This window comes from Artibeus jamaicensis, unplaced genomic scaffold (assembly GCF_021234435.1).
Source record: "Artibeus jamaicensis isolate MK-2021 breed Jamaican fruit bat unplaced genomic scaffold, CSHL_Jam_final contig_391, whole genome shotgun sequence".
Classification (NCBI taxonomy): domain Eukaryota; kingdom Metazoa; phylum Chordata; class Mammalia; order Chiroptera; family Phyllostomidae; genus Artibeus; species Artibeus jamaicensis.
This window is the reverse complement of record NW_026521814.1, coordinates 8,211,699-8,232,445: the sequence shown is the minus strand read 5'-3', so window position 1 is coordinate 8,232,445 and position 20,747 is coordinate 8,211,699. Positions and strand designations below refer to the sequence as shown.

General features: G+C 39.8%; 1 protein-coding gene across 6 annotated transcripts in view; it reads right to left on the bottom strand.

The window, feature by feature from the left end:
* The window catches only part of UBR3 (ubiquitin protein ligase E3 component n-recognin 3), a 192,857-nt gene extending 172,781 nt beyond the window's left edge, over positions 1–20,076 (bottom strand). For all 6 annotated transcript variants that reach the window (XM_053665019.1, XM_053665021.1, XM_037140665.2 and 3 more), the window contains exon 1: positions 19,481–20,076. In XM_053665019.1, the coding sequence (XP_053520994.1) occupies positions 19,481–20,025 (545 nt within the window). In that variant the 5' untranslated portion in view covers positions 20,026–20,076. The remainder of the gene's footprint in view (positions 1–19,480) is intronic.
* Positions 20,077–20,747: the final 671 nt, after the last annotated feature.

Genomic DNA, 20,747 nt, shown 5'->3' with positions numbered 1-20,747 from the left:
ATAAAAGTATGCCACCACAAAAAGTCACCAAATCGTCCTAGTCCAGAGGTCAGTTGCTTAGAGCATCATTCTCATATGCCAAGATTGTGAGTTCAATTTCCAGTCAGGGCACATTTAAGAATCAAGCAATGAATGCATAAATTAGTGAAATAACACATAAATGAGTGAAACAACAAATTGATCTCTCTCTCCCCCTCCCCTTTAGCTTCCTCTATTGGAGACTGTTCTGCATGGTGTGGGAAATGTAGCCCAGCCTCCACTCAGAAAGGCCAGTGGAAAGTGAAGTCTGGCACACAGGACCCACACCCACGAATAGGTTCTCCTGTGGGGAATCAGGACTGCATTGTACGTAGGCTGCTTTGAGGCTTGCTTTTTGCTAAAACTCCCTCACCCTGAATTGAGGCAGCAAACATTTACTGCATATCTTGAAAGTAACTTCCTAAAATCTATGCTAAACCTCCCAAGGACAAGTGTAACCAGTTCAACCACTTTTCCCTTTACATTTGCAAATACCTACTTTTTTATGTAATTAAAAACATCCTCTCCTTTGTTTTCTGTAAAAGGTAACCACCTAAAGTGAACCTATGCATAGTAAATGAGGACCATCCTCAATGTAATATGCCCAGAAAAGCAATAAAAGATTGTCCAAACAAGGGACAGGGCCACCCTCTCACTCACTTAGAGAGCAGCCTTGTCATTGCTTTTTCTCCACAACTTTTGTAGTCTGTGTGAATTTGTCTCATCTCATCCACAATGCCGCAGACACTGTGCACCAGTGTCTATATCACTCCTCTCTCTCTCAAAAATCAATTTTTTAAAACATCACTAAATGACAAAGGAAGACAGTGAGAGAAAAATTAAAAAAGGAACTAATAAACAATCAGAAAATAACAAAATGGCAACAGTAAGTCCTTACCTATCAATAAATATTACAAATGTAAATGGATTAAATTTCCAATTTAAAAATACAGAAACACTGAATGAATAAAAAATAATAAGATCCAATAATATACTATACTGCCCACAAGAGATTTGCTTTAGCTTTTCGGACACAGGCAGGCTGAAGTGAAGGGATGGGGAAAATATTTCAAATAAATGGTAACCAGAGGACAGGAGGGGCTCTACTTACATCAGACATATTAGACTTTGAGTCAAAAATGGTGACAAGAGACAAGGAAAAATATTACATTATGAAAAAGGGGTCAATTTATCAAGAAGATATAACAATGTTAAATATTTATGCACCCAACATCAGAGTACCTCAGTATATAAAAAAATATATTAACACAACTAGAAGGAGAAATAAACATTAATACAAAACCATAGGGGACTGCATACTCCACTCTCAACAATGATATCCAGAGAGGATATTAATAAGAAAACAGCAGACTGGAACAAACTACAGATCAAATGAACCTAACAGGCATATACAGGACAGTCCATCCAACAACAGCAGCAGAATACACACTCTTCTCAAGAATGAAACAGGACATTCTTGAAGAAAGATCATATGAAAGGCCATAAGACAAGTCTTTAAAAGTCAAGAATGAAAGTATATCAGGTATCCTTTCTGAAACCAAAGGTATTAAACTAGAAATCAGTAAAAGAAGAAAAGCTGGGATATACTCACAAATAGATAGAAATTAACACTCCTAAACCAATGGGTCAAAGAAGAAATCAGAAAAAAAAACTTTAAAATATCATAAAACAACACAAACCAAAACCTACAGGATGAAGAAAAAGACATTATAAAAATAATCATATCATTCATAAAGGTTTACATTAAAAAATAAGAAAGATCTCAAATGAACAACCTAACCAAACACAGTAAGGAACTAGAAAAAGAAGAAAAAATAAGTGCAAATTAACAGTAAGATGGAAATAAAGAGTAGAGCAGGAATAAATAAAAGACAATAAAAAACAGAAAAGATAAATAAAACTAAGAGTTGCTTTTTTGAAAAAGACAAATCTTTAACTAGACTAAATATGAGAAAAAGCAAGATGATTCAAATTAACAAAATTATAAATTAAAGAGAAGAATTACAACTGATACCACAGAAATACAAAATATCATAAGACACTACTATGAACTATTACTATACACCAACACATTGGACATCCTAGAAGAAATGAGTAAATTTCTCAAAATATACAATTTGATAAAACTAAATAAATGGGAAAAAACAGAACAGACCAATAATAAGGAAACTGAATCAGTAATCAAAAATAACTCATTTGAGAAAAGCCTAGGATCAGATGACTTCACTGGAGAATATCATCAAATATTTAAATAGGAATTAATGCTAATCCTCAAACTCTTCCAAAATAATAAAGAGGAAGAACTACTGCAATACCTTCATATGAAAACCATACAAGAATACTACAAGAAGAGAATATTACAGGCCAATATCCCAGATGAATATTGATGCAAAAATTCTTTAAAAATGCTAGCAAAACAAATTCAACAGCACATTAAAAGATCATACACCACAAACAATCCAATTTAAAAATGGGCAAAGGGCTTGAACAGACACTTCTCCAGGGAGGACCTATGGAGGGTACACAGACATATGAAAGAATGTTCAACATCACTAGTCATCAGAGAGTGCAAATTAAAACCACAGTGAGCCCTGGCTGGTGTGGCTCAGTGGACTGAGTGCTAGCCTGTGAACCAAAGGGCTGCCATAACCCACATGCCTGGGTTATGGGCCAGGTCCCCAGTGGGGGGCACTGGAGAGGCAACTATACACTGATGTTTCTTCCTTTCTTTCCCTCTCCACTCCGACTCTCTAAAAATAAATAAAATACTTTTTAAAATAAAAGAATAAAACATAAAACTACAATGAGATACCACTTCACCCGGGTCACAATGGCCATCATTAGCAAATCAACAAGCAAGTGCAGGAGAGGATGTGGAGAAAAGGGAACCCTAGTGCACAATTGGGAATACAGACTGGTGCAGCCACTGTGAAAAACAGTATGGAATTTCCTCAGAAAACTAAAAATGAATCTGCCTTTTGACACAGCAATTCCACTGCTGGGATTATACCCTAAGAGCCCTGAAACACCAATACAAAAAAACCTATGCACCCCAATGTTCATAGCAGCACAATTTATAATAGCCAAGTGCTGGATGCAACCTAAGTGCCCATCAGCAAATGAGTGGACCCAAAACTATGGCACAATTTACACAATGGAATTCTATGTAGCAGAGAAAAAGAAGGAGCTTCTACCCTTTCCAACAGCATGGATGTAACTGGAGAGCATTATGCTGAGTGAAATAAGCCAGGTGGCGAGGGACAAATACGATATGATCTCACCTTTGATCAGAACATAATCAACAAAAGAAAAAAGCAAATGAAATATAACCAGAGACATTGAAATTAAGAACAATCTAACAATAGCCAGAGGGGAGGGGGGAAGGGGACAATGGGGAGAAGGGTTTTCAGCAATTACTATAAAGGATGCATGAACAAAAGCAAGGGGTGGGGTGGAAGCAAGGGAGGGAGGTGGGTTTGGAGGTGGTGGTGGGGAGGGGTGGGGAGAAAATGCAGACAACTGTAATTGAACAACAGTAAAGTAATTTATTAAATAAAATAAAATTAATAAAAAATAAATTGGAAAAAAATCTTGCAATTTGTGACCACATAGATGAACCTGGACAGCATAATGTTAAGTGAAATAAGTCAGACAGAAAAAAACATATATGTGGAAATCTGAAAAAGTCAAATACACAGAAACAGAGAATAGAATGGTAGTTGCCAGGGACTGCAGGGTAAGGGAAATAAGGAGTTATTCATCACAGAGTATAAAATCTGTAAGCTTATTTTACAAACTTAGTTATAAAATAACTTGCAGTAATCTAATATACAGGGCGGTGACTATAGTTAACAACACTGTGTTGTATACATGAATTTTAGTGAGATAAAAAGGTAATCACGTAACATGATAGATGTGTTAACTGACCTTATTATACTATTCATTTTGCAATATATGCATTTATTAAATCATCTTATTATACACTTTAACTTACATAATTTAATTTGTCAATTATATTTCAATAAAGCTACAACAGAATTCCAAGCTAAATGGTCCTTCTAATTAAATTAAATGGCAACAATAATTACTAGAAGAGACTTCAGAAGGTTGCTTGATCAATATAAAAAAATCAATAGCAGCCCGAGTGCTTCCCACCCCCATCAGCTCCACCCGCCTTCCCAGAGGCCACCACCACCCAGTCTTGGACCCTGGCTCCCATTGGCAAAAATCTGGTGGAGGGGAGCCACCTTCCCCAGGAGTGGATGCTGCCCAGAATCAGAAACTGAAGGCTTGACTTCCGGCCAAGATGAAGGAAGACGCAGGTGGAAACACTGTGCCTCCTCACACAACCAAGTTTAAAGACAACAAAGTTTTAGTAACAAAAATGCAACCAAAACACAGAAAATTGAACTGTATGGAAGTCCGATAACAACGAACCATTTATCCATACAGATAAGAGAGGTAGAGTCAGTGGCTGGCTGAGCGGGGTAGCACAGGAAAAAGCAGTGGCTGCCAGACCAACCCAGTCACGCAGGCGGCAGTTGGCAGATCCCAGGTGTGGGCTGGCAATGAGCAGACCCAGCGGGGGCACAAGGTGGCTGGCTGACCACGGTCACACATTCATGCACAAATAAACCAGGCAAAGGAGTGAGCAGTGAGACAGACCACGCAGGCTAGGGCCCCAGTGACAGGAATTAAAGCCTAAAAGCAACAACTGGAATAATTTTCGGGGTTGAGGTGCCAGGAGAAGCTCTCAGGCTCACAGAGAGTTTGTTGGAGAGACCCACAGGGTCCTGGAGGGTGCACAAGCCCACACATTTGGGAACCAGCACCACAAGGGCCCAATTTGCTTTTGGGAAGCAGCAGAGGGGATTGAAATCCGAGACAGAGTGTGGAACAAACACCACTGCCCCTCTCTGACCCACGCCCACATACAGTGTCACACCCAGCAACCTGGGTGGCCTCACCCTGGTGAACACCTAAGGCTCCACCCCTCATATGTAATAGGCACGAACAGACCAAAACATTATGGCTCAAGAAAAACAGCTCAAAGCCCCAGAGCCAATACTTCTAAGCAACCAAGAGATAGCCAACCTATCAGATGCACAGTTCAAAACACTGGTGATCAGGATGCTCACAGAACTGGTTGATTTTAGTCACAAATTAGAGGAACATATGAAGGCTAAACTAATTGAAATGAAAGGAAAGGCACAGGAAACCAATAGTAATGAAAAGGAAACTGGGACTCAAATCAAAGGAGTGGACCAGAAAGAGGGAAAAAATGACCGAACAGAAAAGAAAGAAGAAACACAAATTCAGAAAAATGAGGAGAGGCTTAGGAACCTTCAGGACATCTTTAAACGCTCCAACATCTGAATTATAGGGGTACCAAAAGGGGAAGAGGAACAGCCACGAGTGGAAACCTTAGTTGAACAAATAATAAAGGAGAACTTCCCCAATCTGGCAAAGGAAATAGACTTCCAGGAAATCCAGGAAGCTCAGAGAGTCCCAAAGAAGTTGGACCCAAGAAGGAACACACCAAGGCACATCATCATTACATTAGCCAAGATTAAAATGAAGGAGAGAATCGTAGAAGCAGCAAGAGATAAGGGGACAGTCACCTACAAAGGACTTCCCATCAGACTGTCAGCTGATTTCTCAAAAGAGACCTTACAGGCAAGAAGGGGCTGGAAAGAAGTATTTCAAGTCATGAAATCCAAAGACCTACAGCCAAGATTGCTTTATCCAGCAAAGTTTTCATTTAGAATGGAAGAACAGATAAAGTGCTTCTGAGATAAGGTCAAGTTCAAGGAGTTCATCATCACCAAGCCATTATTATATGAAATGTTAAAGGAACTGATCTATGGAAAAAAAGATTAAAAATATGAACCGTGAAAGGACAGCAAACTCACAGTTATTAAGAACCACACTTGAAACAAAAGCAAATTAAGAGGACAGCTAGATCAGGAATGGAACCGTAGAAATGGAGATCACATGGAGGGTTAGCAACGGGTGAGTAGGAGGAGGAGAGACAGGGAAAAGGTACGGAGAATAAGTAGCATAGATGGTAGGTAGAAATAGACAGGGGGAGGGTAAGTGTAGTAAGGGAAATGTAGAAGCCAAAGAACCTGTAAGTATGACACACGGACATGAACTAAAGAGGGGAAATGTGGCTGGGGGGGGGGGGGGTTGTGCAGGGTGGAGGGAAGTAAAGGGGGAAATGGGACAACTGTAATAGCATAATCAATAAAATATTTTGCTAAAACTTCACTCAAGTATACAGGTAAAATGTTCTTATATCTAGAGCTAAATTCAGCTCTAAAAAGAAGATGGGCCAGTAGACCTGAAGCTATTAAACCTTGGCTGAACTTGAGCCCAAAAATGCAGTCCACTGACTGGCAAATAAGATGAGTTGAAAGGTAGATGCAAGTAAGATTCTTAATTTTGCTTAAAGTAACTCATGAGCATAAATGATAAATATTATTGTTGACAAAGTTTTCCAAAATAGAACTTCTCTGGAATTAGAAATGGCAGTTATAAATATTCCAATGGCAAATATTATTCATCAGTTTCACACAGAAACATCTTAAAAGTGCTACAAGCTGAGATCATGAATAAAAAATAAAGTATCTTCATTTGGATAAAACCTAACTTCAAGATATATATGAGATCTGTTTGAGGGTTTATGTTTGTTTTTTGTAAAGGGAATGTGAACTCAAGGCTAGAATTGAATCTGTATGTTGTATACTGAGAAATCACTAGAAATAAAGTATACTGTTAAAAATTTCGAAAGGCCTCTAATTAAAATATCATGTTCTACAAACTTTTCTCATGACTGTGATATTCAACTTAAGCATTTAAGGAAATAAAACAAGCTTCATGTTAAAAACACAGAGTACGCTTCCACAACACCAACTTCCCACCATGGCTAGTGGAGGGCAGAGAGGGACTGGAACTGGGTTTCAGGCCAGCACACACACACTGATTATTGCACTTAAATTCCCCTAACTCCCTGGGAACATGTCGCTTATAATTAATTACATGGTAAACCTCACTCTCAAACTTAGGACCAATATCCACAGAACTCCTGGTGAAAGGTAAATCAACCTGCCCAAATTTCTGTATTTATCCCTAATACTCAAAACTCCGAAGAAGCACATTTACTTGGAGATCCAAGATAATCCCACTGCTCTTCCCTGCTCCAGCAGCTCCCCACACCAGAGATGGATGCTGGAACGGATTTTGGGATTCATTAATTCAACTCCCTTATTTCACAGAGGAGGGAACTGAAGTCCTGGCAGGGAGTTGACTTGTTGAGAGTCACACAGCTGGTCTGTGGCCAAATCAGCAGCAAGCTCCACGGTTCCCCCTCTACCCTCCTGAATCAGGCAACTCCTGAAAATCAGTTTTTTGTTTTGTTTGCTTTTGTGGTTTTTTGCTTTTGTTTTGTTTTATTTTCCACTTGGCATTCATTGTTATGCTGGTTTCAGGTGTATCATATAGTGGTTAAACATTTATGTAATTCACAAAGTGACACCCCCCCATAAGTCTAGCACCCACCTGGCATCACACATAGCTATCACGATGTTATTGACTATATTCCCTATGCTGTACTTTACATCCCTGTAACTATTTTGTCACTGACAATTCGTACTTCTCCATCCATTCACCTTGTTCACTTAGCCCCTGAAGCCCCCTCCCATTTGGCAACCATCGGTTTGTTCTCTGTGTCTACGAGTCTGTTTCTGTTTTGTTTATTTTTGTTTTTTAGATTCCACATATAAGTGAAATCACATGGTATTTGTCTTTCTGTAACTTATTTCACTTAGCATAACACCCTCTAGATCCAACCGTGTTGTCGCAAATGGCAAGGTTTCATTGTTTTTTTATGGGAGAGTAATGTTTCATTGAATAAATGCACCTCTTCTTGTCTATCCATTCTAATGACAATGGACACAGGCTGCTTCCATATTTGGTCTATTGTAACTAACATTGTAATGAACATAAACAAGGGTGCGTATGTCTTTTCAAATTAGTTTTAGATTTCTTCAGATAAACATCTAGAAGTGGAATTGGTGAGTCACATGGTAGTTCTATTTTTAGTTTTTGTAGAATCTATATGCCATTTTCCACAGTGGCTGTACCAATCAGCATTCCCACCAATGGAACACAAGGGTTCCCTTTTCTCTACATCCTCACAAATATTTGCAGATTTACTGATAACAGCCATTCTGGTAGTTGTGAGGTGGTATCTCATTCTATGGTTTTAATATACACTTCCTTGATGATTAGGGATGTTGAGCATCTTTTCACATGCCTATTGGCCATCTCCGTGCCCTCTTTGGAGAAATGTCTATTCAGGTTTCCTGTCTATTTCTTAATTGGATTATTTGGGGGTTGGTATTAAGTGTTATGAGATCCTTATATATTTGGGATGTTAATTCCTAATCAGACATATTACTGATGAATATCTTAACCCACTCATTAGGTTGTATTTTTGTTTGGTTGATAGCTTCCTTCACTGTGCAAAAACTCTTTCGTTTGATGTAGTCCCACCTGTTTTTCTGTTGTTTCTCTTGACTGAGGAGACATATCAAAAAATATATATTACTAAGAATGATGTCAAAGAGTTAGCTTTTTATGTTTTCTTCTAGGAGCTATGTACTTTTAGTTCTTACATTTAACTCTTTAATTCATTTTTTAGTTTATTCTTGTATGTGGTATAAAAGTGGTCTAGCTTCATTTGTTTTGCACGTATACCTCCAATTTTCCCAACACCATTTATTGAAAAGACTGTCTTTACCCCATTGTATATTCTTCCCCCTTTGGTCATAGATTAATTGACCATGTAGGTGTTGGTTTACTTCTGAGTTCTCTGTTACTTTCCATTGATCTTTGTGTCTATTTTTATGCCCATACCATACTGTTTTGATTACTATAGACTTGTATAGAGTTTAACAAAAGGTATCATGGTATTTCCACTCTGTTCTTCCTTCTCTGTACTGCTTTTGCTATTTGGGGTCTTTTGTGGTTCCATATAAATTTTAGTGTTACTTTTTCTAGTTCTGTGAAAAATGACATTGGTATTTTTATAGGAATTGCATTGAATCTGTAGTTTGCTTTGAGTAGTATGGACAATTCAATGTTAATTCTTCCTACCCATGAGCATAGTATATGCTTCAATTTATTTGTATCAATTTCTTTTCTTTCTTCAATGTCTCATAACTTTCTAAGTACAGGTCTTTTACCTTCTTGGTTAAATTTATGCCAAGGTATTTTTAATGCAATTGTGAATGGGATTGTTTTCTTAGTTCCCCTTTCTGACAGTTCATTATTGGTATATAAAAGTGTAATAAATTTCTGGATATTTATTTTCTATTCCCCTACTTTACTGAATTTATTCATCAGTTCCAGTAGTTTTTTAGTGGAATCGTCAGAGTCCTCTCTATAGAGTATCATGTCATCTGCAAATAATGACAGTTCTACTTCTTCCTTTCCAAAATGAATGCCTTTTATATCTTTTTTACTGTCTCATTACTATGGCTAGGAAAAAGACTAGTTTTTCAACATTAAGTATGATATTAGATGTGGGTTTGTCATATATCTCCTTTATTATGTTAAGGTATGTTCCCTTTATCCCTACTTTGCTGAGTTGTTTATCATAAATATATGTTAGATTTTGTCAAATGCTTTTTCTGTACCTATTGATATGATTGTATGATTTTTTATCTTATATTTTATGTGGTGTATCACATTAATTAACTTGTGAATACTGAACCAACCTTCCATCCAAAGAATAAAATTCACTTGATCATGGTGTATCATCTTTTTGATGTGTTGCTGAATTCAGTTTGCTAGTATTTCATTGAGGATTTTTGCATGTATGGTCAGAGATATCAACCTACATGTCCGTTTTTTGTAATGCATCTGCCTGGTTTTGGAATCAGGGTAGTACTGGCCTTGTAAAATAAGCTTCAGAACCTTACCTCCTCTTAAATTTTTTTGGAACATTTTGAGAACAATAAGTGTTTATTATTCTTTAAATGTTTGATAAAATTCACCTGTGAAGCTATTTGGTCCAGGACTGTTTTCTAATCCTTGCCCAAGGATATGTTTATTGATGTGAGAGACAGAGAGAGAGAGAGAGATGTGAAAGGGAAATATCAATTGGTTGCCTCCCATACACTCCCCAGTCAGGGACTGAACCCATAACCTAGGTATGTGCCCTGACCAGGAATCAAACCAACAACCTTTTGGTGTATGGAATAACACTCCAACTAACTAGGCTACTCAGCCAGGCTGGGCCAGTACTTTTGTTTGTTGGGAGTTTTTTTCATTTCATTAGTAGTTTCTGGTAAGTCTGTTCAGGTTTTCTGTTTCTTCTTGATTCACTTTTAGACGATTGTAGGTTTCTGGCAATTTGCCCATTCCTTATCCAGGTTATCCAATTTGTTGACATGTAATTGTACATAATATTTTCTTATAATCCTTTGTATTTCTGTGGTATCAAATGTCACTTCTTTCATTTCTGATTTTATTTATTTGGATCCTCTCTCTTTTTCTTGAAGAATCTAGTGAAAATTTTATCAATTTTGTTTACCTTTTCAACAAACTAGTTCTTGGTTTCGTTGATTTTTTTTATACTGTTTCTTTTAGACTCTACTTCACTTATTTCCACTCTGATCTTTATTATTTCCTTTCTTCTATTTACTTTAGGCTTTGTTTGTTCTTTATCTAGTTCCTTTAGGTATTAAGTATAGATTGTTTATTGGAAGTTTTCTTTCTTGAGGTAGGCCTGTATGGCTGAGAACTGCTTTGGGTTTTGAGCCATTGTGTTTTCATTTTCATATGTCTCCAGGTATCTTTCGATTTCTTCCTTAATCTTGTTGTTAATCCCTGCATTGTTTAATAGCATGTTATTTAGCCTCCATGTACTTGTGTGTTTTTCAGTTTTATCCTTGTAATTGATTTCCAGTTTCATCCATTGTGATTGGAAAAGGTCCTTGATATTATTTCAATCTTCTTAAATGTTTTGAGACTTGTTTTGTGGCCTAACAGGTTATCTATCCTGGAAAATGTTCTGTATGCATTTGAAAGAATGTATATTCTGGTGCTTTGAGGTGAATAGTTCTAAAAATATTAATTAAATCCATCTTGTCTAATATGTCACATAAGGATGTTGATTTTTGTCTGAATGACCTATCCACTAATGTCAATGGAATGCTAAAGTCCCCTATTATGTCTATATTCGTGTCCATCTCTCCCTTTATGTCCATAAACATTTGTTTTATATATATATAGGTGCTCCTACACTAGCTGTGTAAATATTTACAAGAGTTATATCCTCTTGTTGGAATGATCCCTTTATTATTATGAAATGTCCTTCTTTTGCTCTTGCTACGGCCTTTGTTTTAAAGTCTATTTTGTCTGATACAAGAGTTGCTATCCCAGCTTTATTTTTGTTATATTTTCATGAAATATATTTTTCATCCCTTTACTTTCAGTCTTTGTGTGTCCTCTCTTGTAGACAGCGTAAGTATGGGTTTTGTTTTCTTATCCATTCAGCCACCCTGTGTCTTTTGATTGGAGCATTTAATACATTTATATTTGATGTCATTATTGATAAGTAGGTAGTTACTATCTTTTAGTATTCACATTTATTTTTTCTTCTCCATCTACTTCTTAAAGTAACCCCTTTAACATTTCTTGTAATCATGCTTTGGTGGTGATGACTTCATTTTAACTTTTTCTTGTCTTGCAAGTTCTTTTTATTTAATTGTAAATGATAGCCTTCTGGGTACAGTATTGTTTTGTTGTAGGTCCTTGCTTTTAATCACTTTGAATATTTCATGCCAAACCCTTCTGACCTTCAAAGTTTCTATTGAGAAATTAGCTGACAGTCTTATGAGAACTCCCTTGTTGACATCTAACTGCTTTTCTCCTGCTCCTTTTAAGAATCTCTCTATGTCTTTGACCTTTTGCCTTGTAATTATGTGTCTTGGTGGGGACCTCTTTGGGTTCACATTGTTTGGGACTCTCTGTGCTTCCTGGACTTACATGACTATTTCCTTCACCAGGTTAGGCAAGTTTTCTGTCATTATTTCTTTGAATAGGTTTTCAACCACTTGTTCTCTCTCTCTTCTCTCTCTGGCACCCCTACGATGTAAATTTTGGTACATTTGATGTTGTCCCAGAGGTTCCTTGAACTATCCTCATTTTTTAATTCCTGTTTCTTTCTGCTGTTCTAATTGGGTGTTCATGCCACTCTGTCTTCCAAATAACTGACTCAAACCTCCGCTTTACCTACTGTTGATTCCCTCTAATTTATTCTTCATTTCAGTTACTATATTCTTCATTACTGACTGGTTCATTTTTATTATTTCTATATCCAATTTTATGTTTCCTATCTCTTTGTTGAAGTTTTCACTGAATTCATCTACTCATCCTTAATTTCATTGGGCATCCTTATAGTCAGTGTTTTGAACTCTGTATCTGGCAGACTGCTTGTCTCCCCTTCCTTTGGTTCTTTTATTGGAGTTTTGTCCTGTTCTTTCATTTGAGGCATGTATTTCTGTCTCCTCATTTTGGCTAGTTCCCTGCACTTGCCTCTATGTATTAGGTAGATCTGCTAGGTCCCCCAGTCTTGGCTGAGTGGGGCCCAGTGGCTCAGTCTCCCTGCTCCCCTGACCCAGGGGCTCCCTGGTGTGGATTGTGTGTGCCCTCCTGTTGTAGTTGACCCTTGATCGCTGTTAGCACATCAGTAGGAGGGATTGACCCTAAGAATGATTGACTGTGAGGACTGGCCATGACACAGAGAATCAGCTGTTGTGCAGGGACTGTTCCCATGGAGTGGGATTACCGTTAGTGGGGCTCTGGTGCTGCCAAGTCTGCTCTTTGGGTGTGTCATTTGGAGAGCTGGTTTGGTGGTGTTCTGGTGTGGTATAACGCTGCCTACCAGGTATGTTGGTTTTGGGGACTCTTGAACTGGGGTTAGGGAGGTCTACTGCTGGCCAAGTTTAGTCACTGCCTGTGCCTGGCCCAGAGCTACCTCATAGGCATTACTAAGTGATTGGCAGTTGGTTGTAACCTGTGCTTGGCTTGAGGTGCCTGAGAAAGGCTAAGCTGTGAACCAAGGTTGGCTGCCACTAGTGCCAGGCTCGAGCCACTTAGCAACAGGTACAGGGCACCCCAGGGCCATATGCTGCTTGTCTGGGGGCTTTGAGAGACTTTATGAAAAGTCCACAAGCCATAAGTGTGGAAAAGCTGCTGAAAGAGGTTTGGGCTATGTGCTCAAGTTGTGTGGTGCAGGGTCTTAAGGAATCACCAGGGCAGGTGAACACTGTTAGCAAGGTTGGTAGAAACTCAAATTTGACACCCACCTGCACCTGCTGGGGGGGGTGGCAGGAAAGCTCAAAAAGAAATAATGCCAACCCTCTGTCCCAGGAGTGAGCTACTCCAACCCCTGCCTCTCTAGTCGGCATACTGAAACTAGTTATTTCAGCTCCTCCCTGTAGGTTACTGGAACTTTTTGATCTGCTGCCCCAGAATTGGAGCTCAGAGCAAGCGAGTCTATGAGCAATTAAGTCCATGCACTGGCCCTTTAGGAAGAACACCTGGGACTCCAGCAGCCCTTTGTCTCACTGAGCCACAGCCTGAAATCCCAATGGATTTCAAAGCCAGAAGTTATGGGGACTCCTCTTCCTGACAGAGGTTCACTGGGCTGGGAGCCCAGTATGGGGCTGAGACCCCTTGCTTCTCACTGGAGACCTCCACAGCCAGATATCCTTCCTGTTTCTCAACCACCACACCATGGGTGTGGGACCGGCCCCTTCATCATTCCACCCCTCCTCAAGTCTTAACGTGGCTTCTTTATATCCTTAGTTACAGGACTTTTGTTCAGCTGGTCTCTGGATGGTTCTCAGTGACAGCTGTTCTATAATTTAGTTGTAATTCTGATGTGGTCAAGGGAGGATATGAGCACAGCATTTACTTACTCTGCCATCTTGACCAGAAGTCTTGAATCTGGACTGAATTTCATTCCTTTTAAAGGCTGAATAATATTCCATCTTACATACAGATCACATTTTGTTTAACATTCATATGTCAATGGATATTTGGGTTGTTTTTCTAATTTTTATTTATTAATTTGACAGAGAGAGGAAGTGGGGGAGAGGGAAAGAGAAACACTGGTTTGTTATTCCACTTGTTTATGCATTCGTGGGGTGATTCTTCCTGCAACCTTGGTGTATCAAAATGATGCTCTAACCAATTGAGTTACCTAGCCAGGGTAGACTATGTTTTATTTTTAAGAGCTCACAGCTCTTTACTGAGATACATACTCAAATATTTATCAATTAAATTATAAGGTATCTGTGATGTGCTTCAAAATCCTGCAGTTTGGGGGGAGAGGGTAGTGGGGAGAGGAGTAACAGATGAAACAAGACATCACTTGTCACTTACCCGATCAACAAATACCAGAAATTCTGATAGTACCACACATATTGACTAGGATGTCTGGAAGCATGCTCTTTCATACAGTGTTGGTGGGAGAGTAAATTAATTTCTTTGGAGGACTCAATCAAAGTTTAAAATGCACATTTCCTTTAACCAAGATATAACTTCTGGGAATTTATCCTCATACATACACTCATGCATACACACAAAGAAGTGGGTATAAGCATTCTGCCTGCAACAGTGTTCAGAAGAACCCAGGAGGATTAGCCCAAGGCTGAAAACATTTTATTTTTTAAGAGTTTATTTATTTATTTCTAGGGAGGGAGAAAGAAAGGCAACCATCAATGTGTGGTTGCTTTTCACATGCCCCTACTGGGGACCTGGCCCACACAACCCAGGCATGTACCCTGACTGAGTATCAAACCAACGACCCTTTGTTTCACAGGCCAGCACTCAATCCACTGAGCCACACCAGCCAGATCACTAAGACTGAAAACAATTTAAATGTCTATTAGTAAGGAACTAAACTTAAAAATTATAGTAAAATACAAAATACAAAAATATTATGTAGTACTATTTAACTTAAAAAAATAAAACTGTTCTATGTGTACTGATAAGACAGTGTCGATGAATACGTTAGGGGGCAATGCAAAGTACAGACAGTACAACACTATTCACCCAGACATTCACTACTCCCACGTCTGGCACTGCTGCAGACCAAATAACCTAAAAACTGCCCACAACAAAACAGTTACAAATGCTGAGTAACTATAACTGACATCTCTTAATGTCTAACAAAGTTCAAAAGAAAGGAAGGGAGACCTCACACTGAGGAGTACAGTAGAAGAAATAGGAACTTTTACTTTCTAGGTTATCCATTTATTTATGTTATGACCAATATGCATTACTTTTGAAATTAAGAAATTACCCCTGAAGTAGCCTGAAAAAAGATGCCATGGATTTAAAAATCAATGCCTGAAGCATTGTAATCTTAGGGCACATTTTCAGGTGCAACAGCCACTATTTTATGCAATTAATCCTCACATTTACTAAGCACCTACTAAGTGCAAAAGACTGTGCCAAACTCTAATTTCCAGGTGATAGCTAGATAAGGTTCCTACTTTTTAAGGCACTTAGAAGCTATAAGGGAGAACCAGCAAAGAGGCAAAAATATGTATCACATGGGATAGAACATGAAAATGGGCATCCTCTGCATTGAATTTGAGAACTAAATGTTTAAAATTCCAATTTCTAGTTACCATCAGAACACTAAACCAGACATTATTTTACATTTTCCATTACTTTTTTAGCTGATCCATCTATAAACATTTGTGACAATGTCTGCACTTACTTATAAGTAGCAAAACAATGATGTTACACACACAGTTATTTATATATAGTTTCCATAGCCTTTGTGATCTCATCTGACAAATGAATTCTCAGTTGTTTTCTTCCTTTGCTTTGTATACTTGTTAATACCACCACATTTATTATATCAATACTACTGAACCCTTCCCTCATATTAGTTTAATTACATATTTGAAAATTAAATAGTAATACAGTTGGTGAGGGCTCTAAGATTCTTCCCCATCTCCAATCCTACCCACAACAGTCAAGACTACTTGAAAAAGGATTAAAACATGGCAGGATTTCTTCTCTTTTACTAAGAACACAGACACAAAGAAAAGTGAAATCCTTCCTTAAAATTTACTGAACAATAGGGTTTACAAACTTCTAGGGCAGTTTGAATAACAACCCCCAAATCAACACATCTCCAATCTTTAGCAACCTAAAAGGATTTTAAGAAACATCAAAAGTTAAGAAAAGTTAAATATATTCTGTCCATGCCAGAGTAATCCAGCTTTGCCCACCAGGAACACTGACATAATTTGTTCGTGGTTTCCAGTTCTAAAAAGGTTCAAGAGGCAGCCTTTTAACTTGCAGTATGGGCTAACCTCACCTGTGTCTCTCAGAACAGTAGATTAGGTGTGTAGCCCAGAAGAATTATTCTGCCCAACCCAGTGAGTTGTAAATATTTCACAATAATTATTTAGCCATAACACCATTTATAATTGACCAGTGTCCTTTATGAATTTGAACATGGAAACTGCTGGCACATATAGGCAATAGTTCTACATTTCAGATAGACCATAATACATCTTCGGATGCTATATATCAACTCATAAAGGGTTGTCAGACTGGTTAAATTACCTATGAGACGTCAGTAAAGGTAAATGCTATAAGATTAGTATGTGGACCATCTAGAGCCTGGATGCCCTAAACCTGTATGAGTACCTTCAAAGAAACTCAGTAACATAGTTCAGCTCCTGCACTGCAGCACTGTAATTAGACATCAGATTTGTTTCTCATCTAGATCAACATGGTAACTACCCCTGTGTTCCAAAATTCAGGAAAGAATCAATATTACTTCCTAGTTCTTTCAGGAGCTCCTAAATGCTAAACTAGTCTAAGAAGTAAAAATGACTAACAGTAAAGAATTGTTTCAACTCCTTTCTCTATGTTTTGAAATGCCTATAATATTTTTAATATAAGTTTAAAAAGAATTTAAAAGGCCCAAACGAGAATGGCATGTTTAAAAAAACACTCACACAGTATTAAATGGACATACAGATAAGAATGTTATTTGTAGAGGCAGCAGAGAGAAGTGTTCAGCGGTCAGGCTCCAGCACCAGCCTGCCTAAATCACTACCTGTAATCGTGAGCACCTTTTTAGAAACTGTGCCCCACCTTCTTCTTTTGTACAATGGGGATAACAAGAGCAATAATCTCGTATTTGCAGAAGATTAAATGAGTTAAATCATGGAAAGCAGTTAATATCCGACCACTGTTTACCAAATAGATGGAAAAAAACCCAAAGGTTTAACAACACTGTTGATAAGGCTGTTGGAAAACAGCCTCATTCTCTGCTTAGTACTAAGCCTTATGGAGGTCAATTTGGAAATCCCACTTTTGAGAATTTATCCTATCGATATTCTTGCACAGGTGTAAAAAGACACTATACCAGGTTTTTTATCTCATACTGGACCCAAATGTCCATCAAAAGCAATGATCAAATAAAATATGACAAATGCATGACATTAAACACCATGCCGCAGTTTTGGTTTTTTAAATAGAGTACACCAATTTACTGACATGGAAAGACCTATTAGATAAGTAAAAAATGCAAGATGTATAGAACAGTGCATTGGTATGTTATGCTTTGCATAAAAGAGACTGAAAAATCAAAATACATATTCATCCTTGTTGGTTTCTGCACTAAGAGAAACTGAGCAGATGGGAAACAAGATAGGAGGGACATTCAAACCATGTGTTTTTACCTTTTATTTTTTAACTTTTTAGCTATATTCTTTTTCTATTCAAACATTAATTTTTGAAAATATTTTTTATCCTCACCTGAGGACATTTTTTCATTGCTTTTACAGAAAGAGGAAGCAGGGAGAAAGAGAGAGAGAGAAACGTCAATGTGAGAAAGAAACATCGACTAGCTGCCTCCCTTAGGCATCCCGACCCGGGATTAGAGCCCCGTGACCCAGGTTTGTGCCCTGGCTGGGAACTGAACCTAAAACCTTTAGGTGTATAGAACCACGCTCCACCGAACTGAGCCGCTCCACCGAACTGAGTCACACCAGCCAGGGCTCAAAGGTATTTTTTTTTAAGTGTCATGCTCTTGAATGTTAGCTGCAACTGTTATTGTTGTTAATAGTAACATTATAGTAGTGGTAACAATCTTTAAACACCTAGTGGTAACAATTTGTAAACACCTTTCTGAAGCTTTTTTCTTATTCCCTCTGCAGAGAAGCCTCCCCTAACTCCTGAACTATTTAAGGAGTACATCAATGTCTTATTCATGTTTAATATCCCAGGAACCTTGCTTTTACCTAGTTACATACATTCTAGAGTAACAGTAACCTACAAGTACTCCAGAAAGAAAATAGTGTCCACTTCTAAACGGATTATATTCTGCAAGACCTAAAATTCGAAAAACTTGAATAACTGGATTTGCCAAAGTTCTTTCAACTACTGCCCAGCTAAAATCTTTCCGTCACTAAATTATTTCTTCTCCCAGGGCGTCCCTAGACATGTATTAACTCTTTAACTCACTGCAACCTCTGAAATGTCTTTTGTCCTAAGTCACAACACCCTGGTACCTTGCTCCTATTGAAAAAGCATTTGTTGAGTGTCTCCTTTTAGAAAGATGGCATGTATTAGACAGTGAATAAGGTGCCCTTTTAAATGGAGAGGAGCTAACATTTGACTCCTAATTCTCTGTGTTCTGTTTGTTCTTCTGTTATGGAGGGTATTTCTATAACTGACTGCTCAGTAGCCCAATTCTAGATGTCATTCCAGCACACCAAATACTCAACTGACAGCTCAACAGTCACTTTTCATGCAGGCCCCTCCCACTCCCTCCTCCCTCAACCCCCATAAGCTCAAGAGCTCCTTCGCTTATAAAGAGACACACGACAGTTCAGAAGTCCTTTCCCCAAGCTGTCCGCCCCTGCAGTTACAAGGCCACTTCCTCGCCTCTCATCACCCTGCGACCAAATTCGGTCACACACCCCTCCCAGCCAACCCAAACCACATCATTATTTCTTCCCAGAACCAAGCAGCTTTGCACAGCCTTTCCCAACAAGTACACAACTGACAGCTCGATGCCAGATTCCCCAAGTATCCTTTCCTCCTCCTACCGCAAGCACTGGCTCTCTTCTTGCTCTCATTCACTCGCCCTGTCTTCCCCCGAAAATTCCCAGCCCGGTTCCTTAAACATGCTCTCCGCTCTCCCCTCCTCCCTACCCCTTTCCACCGCTGACAGCTCAGACACCTCCATCCCCATGTGGCTGCACCCTCCCCCACTCCTTCCCCTTGACAGCTCAGGATCGGCTCCTGGGTCCCCATTCCCGGCCTCCCCAAACCCCAGCCTGGACCTCCCGCTGCGCCCCCCGCCCCGGGGGAGGGCTCCACTCACCCACTCTCCCGCATCACGTTGCTGTCCCCGCAGTCGCAGGCGCCCCCGGCCTGGCTGCGGAACATGTTAAAATCGTGCCCGGTGTGATCGCCCTGGTGGAAGCACTCCGCACACAGCGACATGCAAGGGGAGATGCCGCAGGTCCGGCAGCGATAGGCCACGAAGTTGGCTGTCCAGACCAGGCCGCAGAGCGCCGCAGGGTCGTAGGCCCGCACGGCCGCGCAGAACTCCTCGTAGCCGCCACCTCCCGCCAGAAGGCACTTGCACCACTCCAGGGCCTCCTCCTCGGCCGCCCCGGGACCGCCTCCGCTGCCGGCCGCCGCAGCCTCCTCGCCGTCCGCAGCTGCGGCCAGCGGCCGCTCCGCGCTCAGCACCCGCTCCAGCAGCGCCTGCAGCTCCTCGGCACCTGCCCGGTTGTCCGGCCGGCTGAGGGCCGCCTTCAGGTGCGCGGCGGTGGCCGCCTTGTCCAGGGCTAGCCCGGGAGCAGGCAGCTCGGGTTGGGGCGCCTGCGGCCCCCCGACGGCCGCCGCGGCCGCCGCCGCCATGATGAGAGCTCAGAATTTGGAGATCTCCGTGCTGGCGGCTCCTCCCGGGAGGGAGGGGGAATTGACTGTGCGAGCGCAGGCCGGCCCAACTCTCGCGATAGCCGGAGCGCGGCGCACCTTCGCCGGAGTCCGGCCCCTGCACACGCCCCCTACGGCTGCGGTGTTCGCTCCGTCCGCACGCCGTTCCCTAGGACGCTGCTCTATTCCCTTCCCGCCACCTCTTAGCTCTCAAAGTTAAGAGCTGCTGGAACATTTACTGTAAAAATTCTTTAATGTGGATAATGTGATTTACCTGGACTGTAGAAATTACACACATCTTTCACATGTATTTTTAAAGTATCTGCATTTCGTTTTGATATAAATTCCCACTGTTATCAAATCTATAATTACTGTTGAATTACAATTATTATGCAAGTAACCTCCTAATTTCCCACTGGCATCAATTCTTACTTTTACACCATTACCAGATTAATCATTCTCCCGTGCAAAATCTTTAGATGAAACAAAAGCCAAACTGTTTAAATCTCTCAAAACTCAACCTATCTATTCTTATCTTCTGACACTGCTCTAAGTTTGGCATGCGAAAGAGACCGCTGGAACTGTTCACTGTTTTATTGAAGATGCTTTATCATTTCCTGCCTCTGGGTCCTTATCTTTCCTCCTTTCCATATTACTCCACCCTATTCTAGCAGTGTCTGCTTCTGATTTTCTGTCTTCAAAAA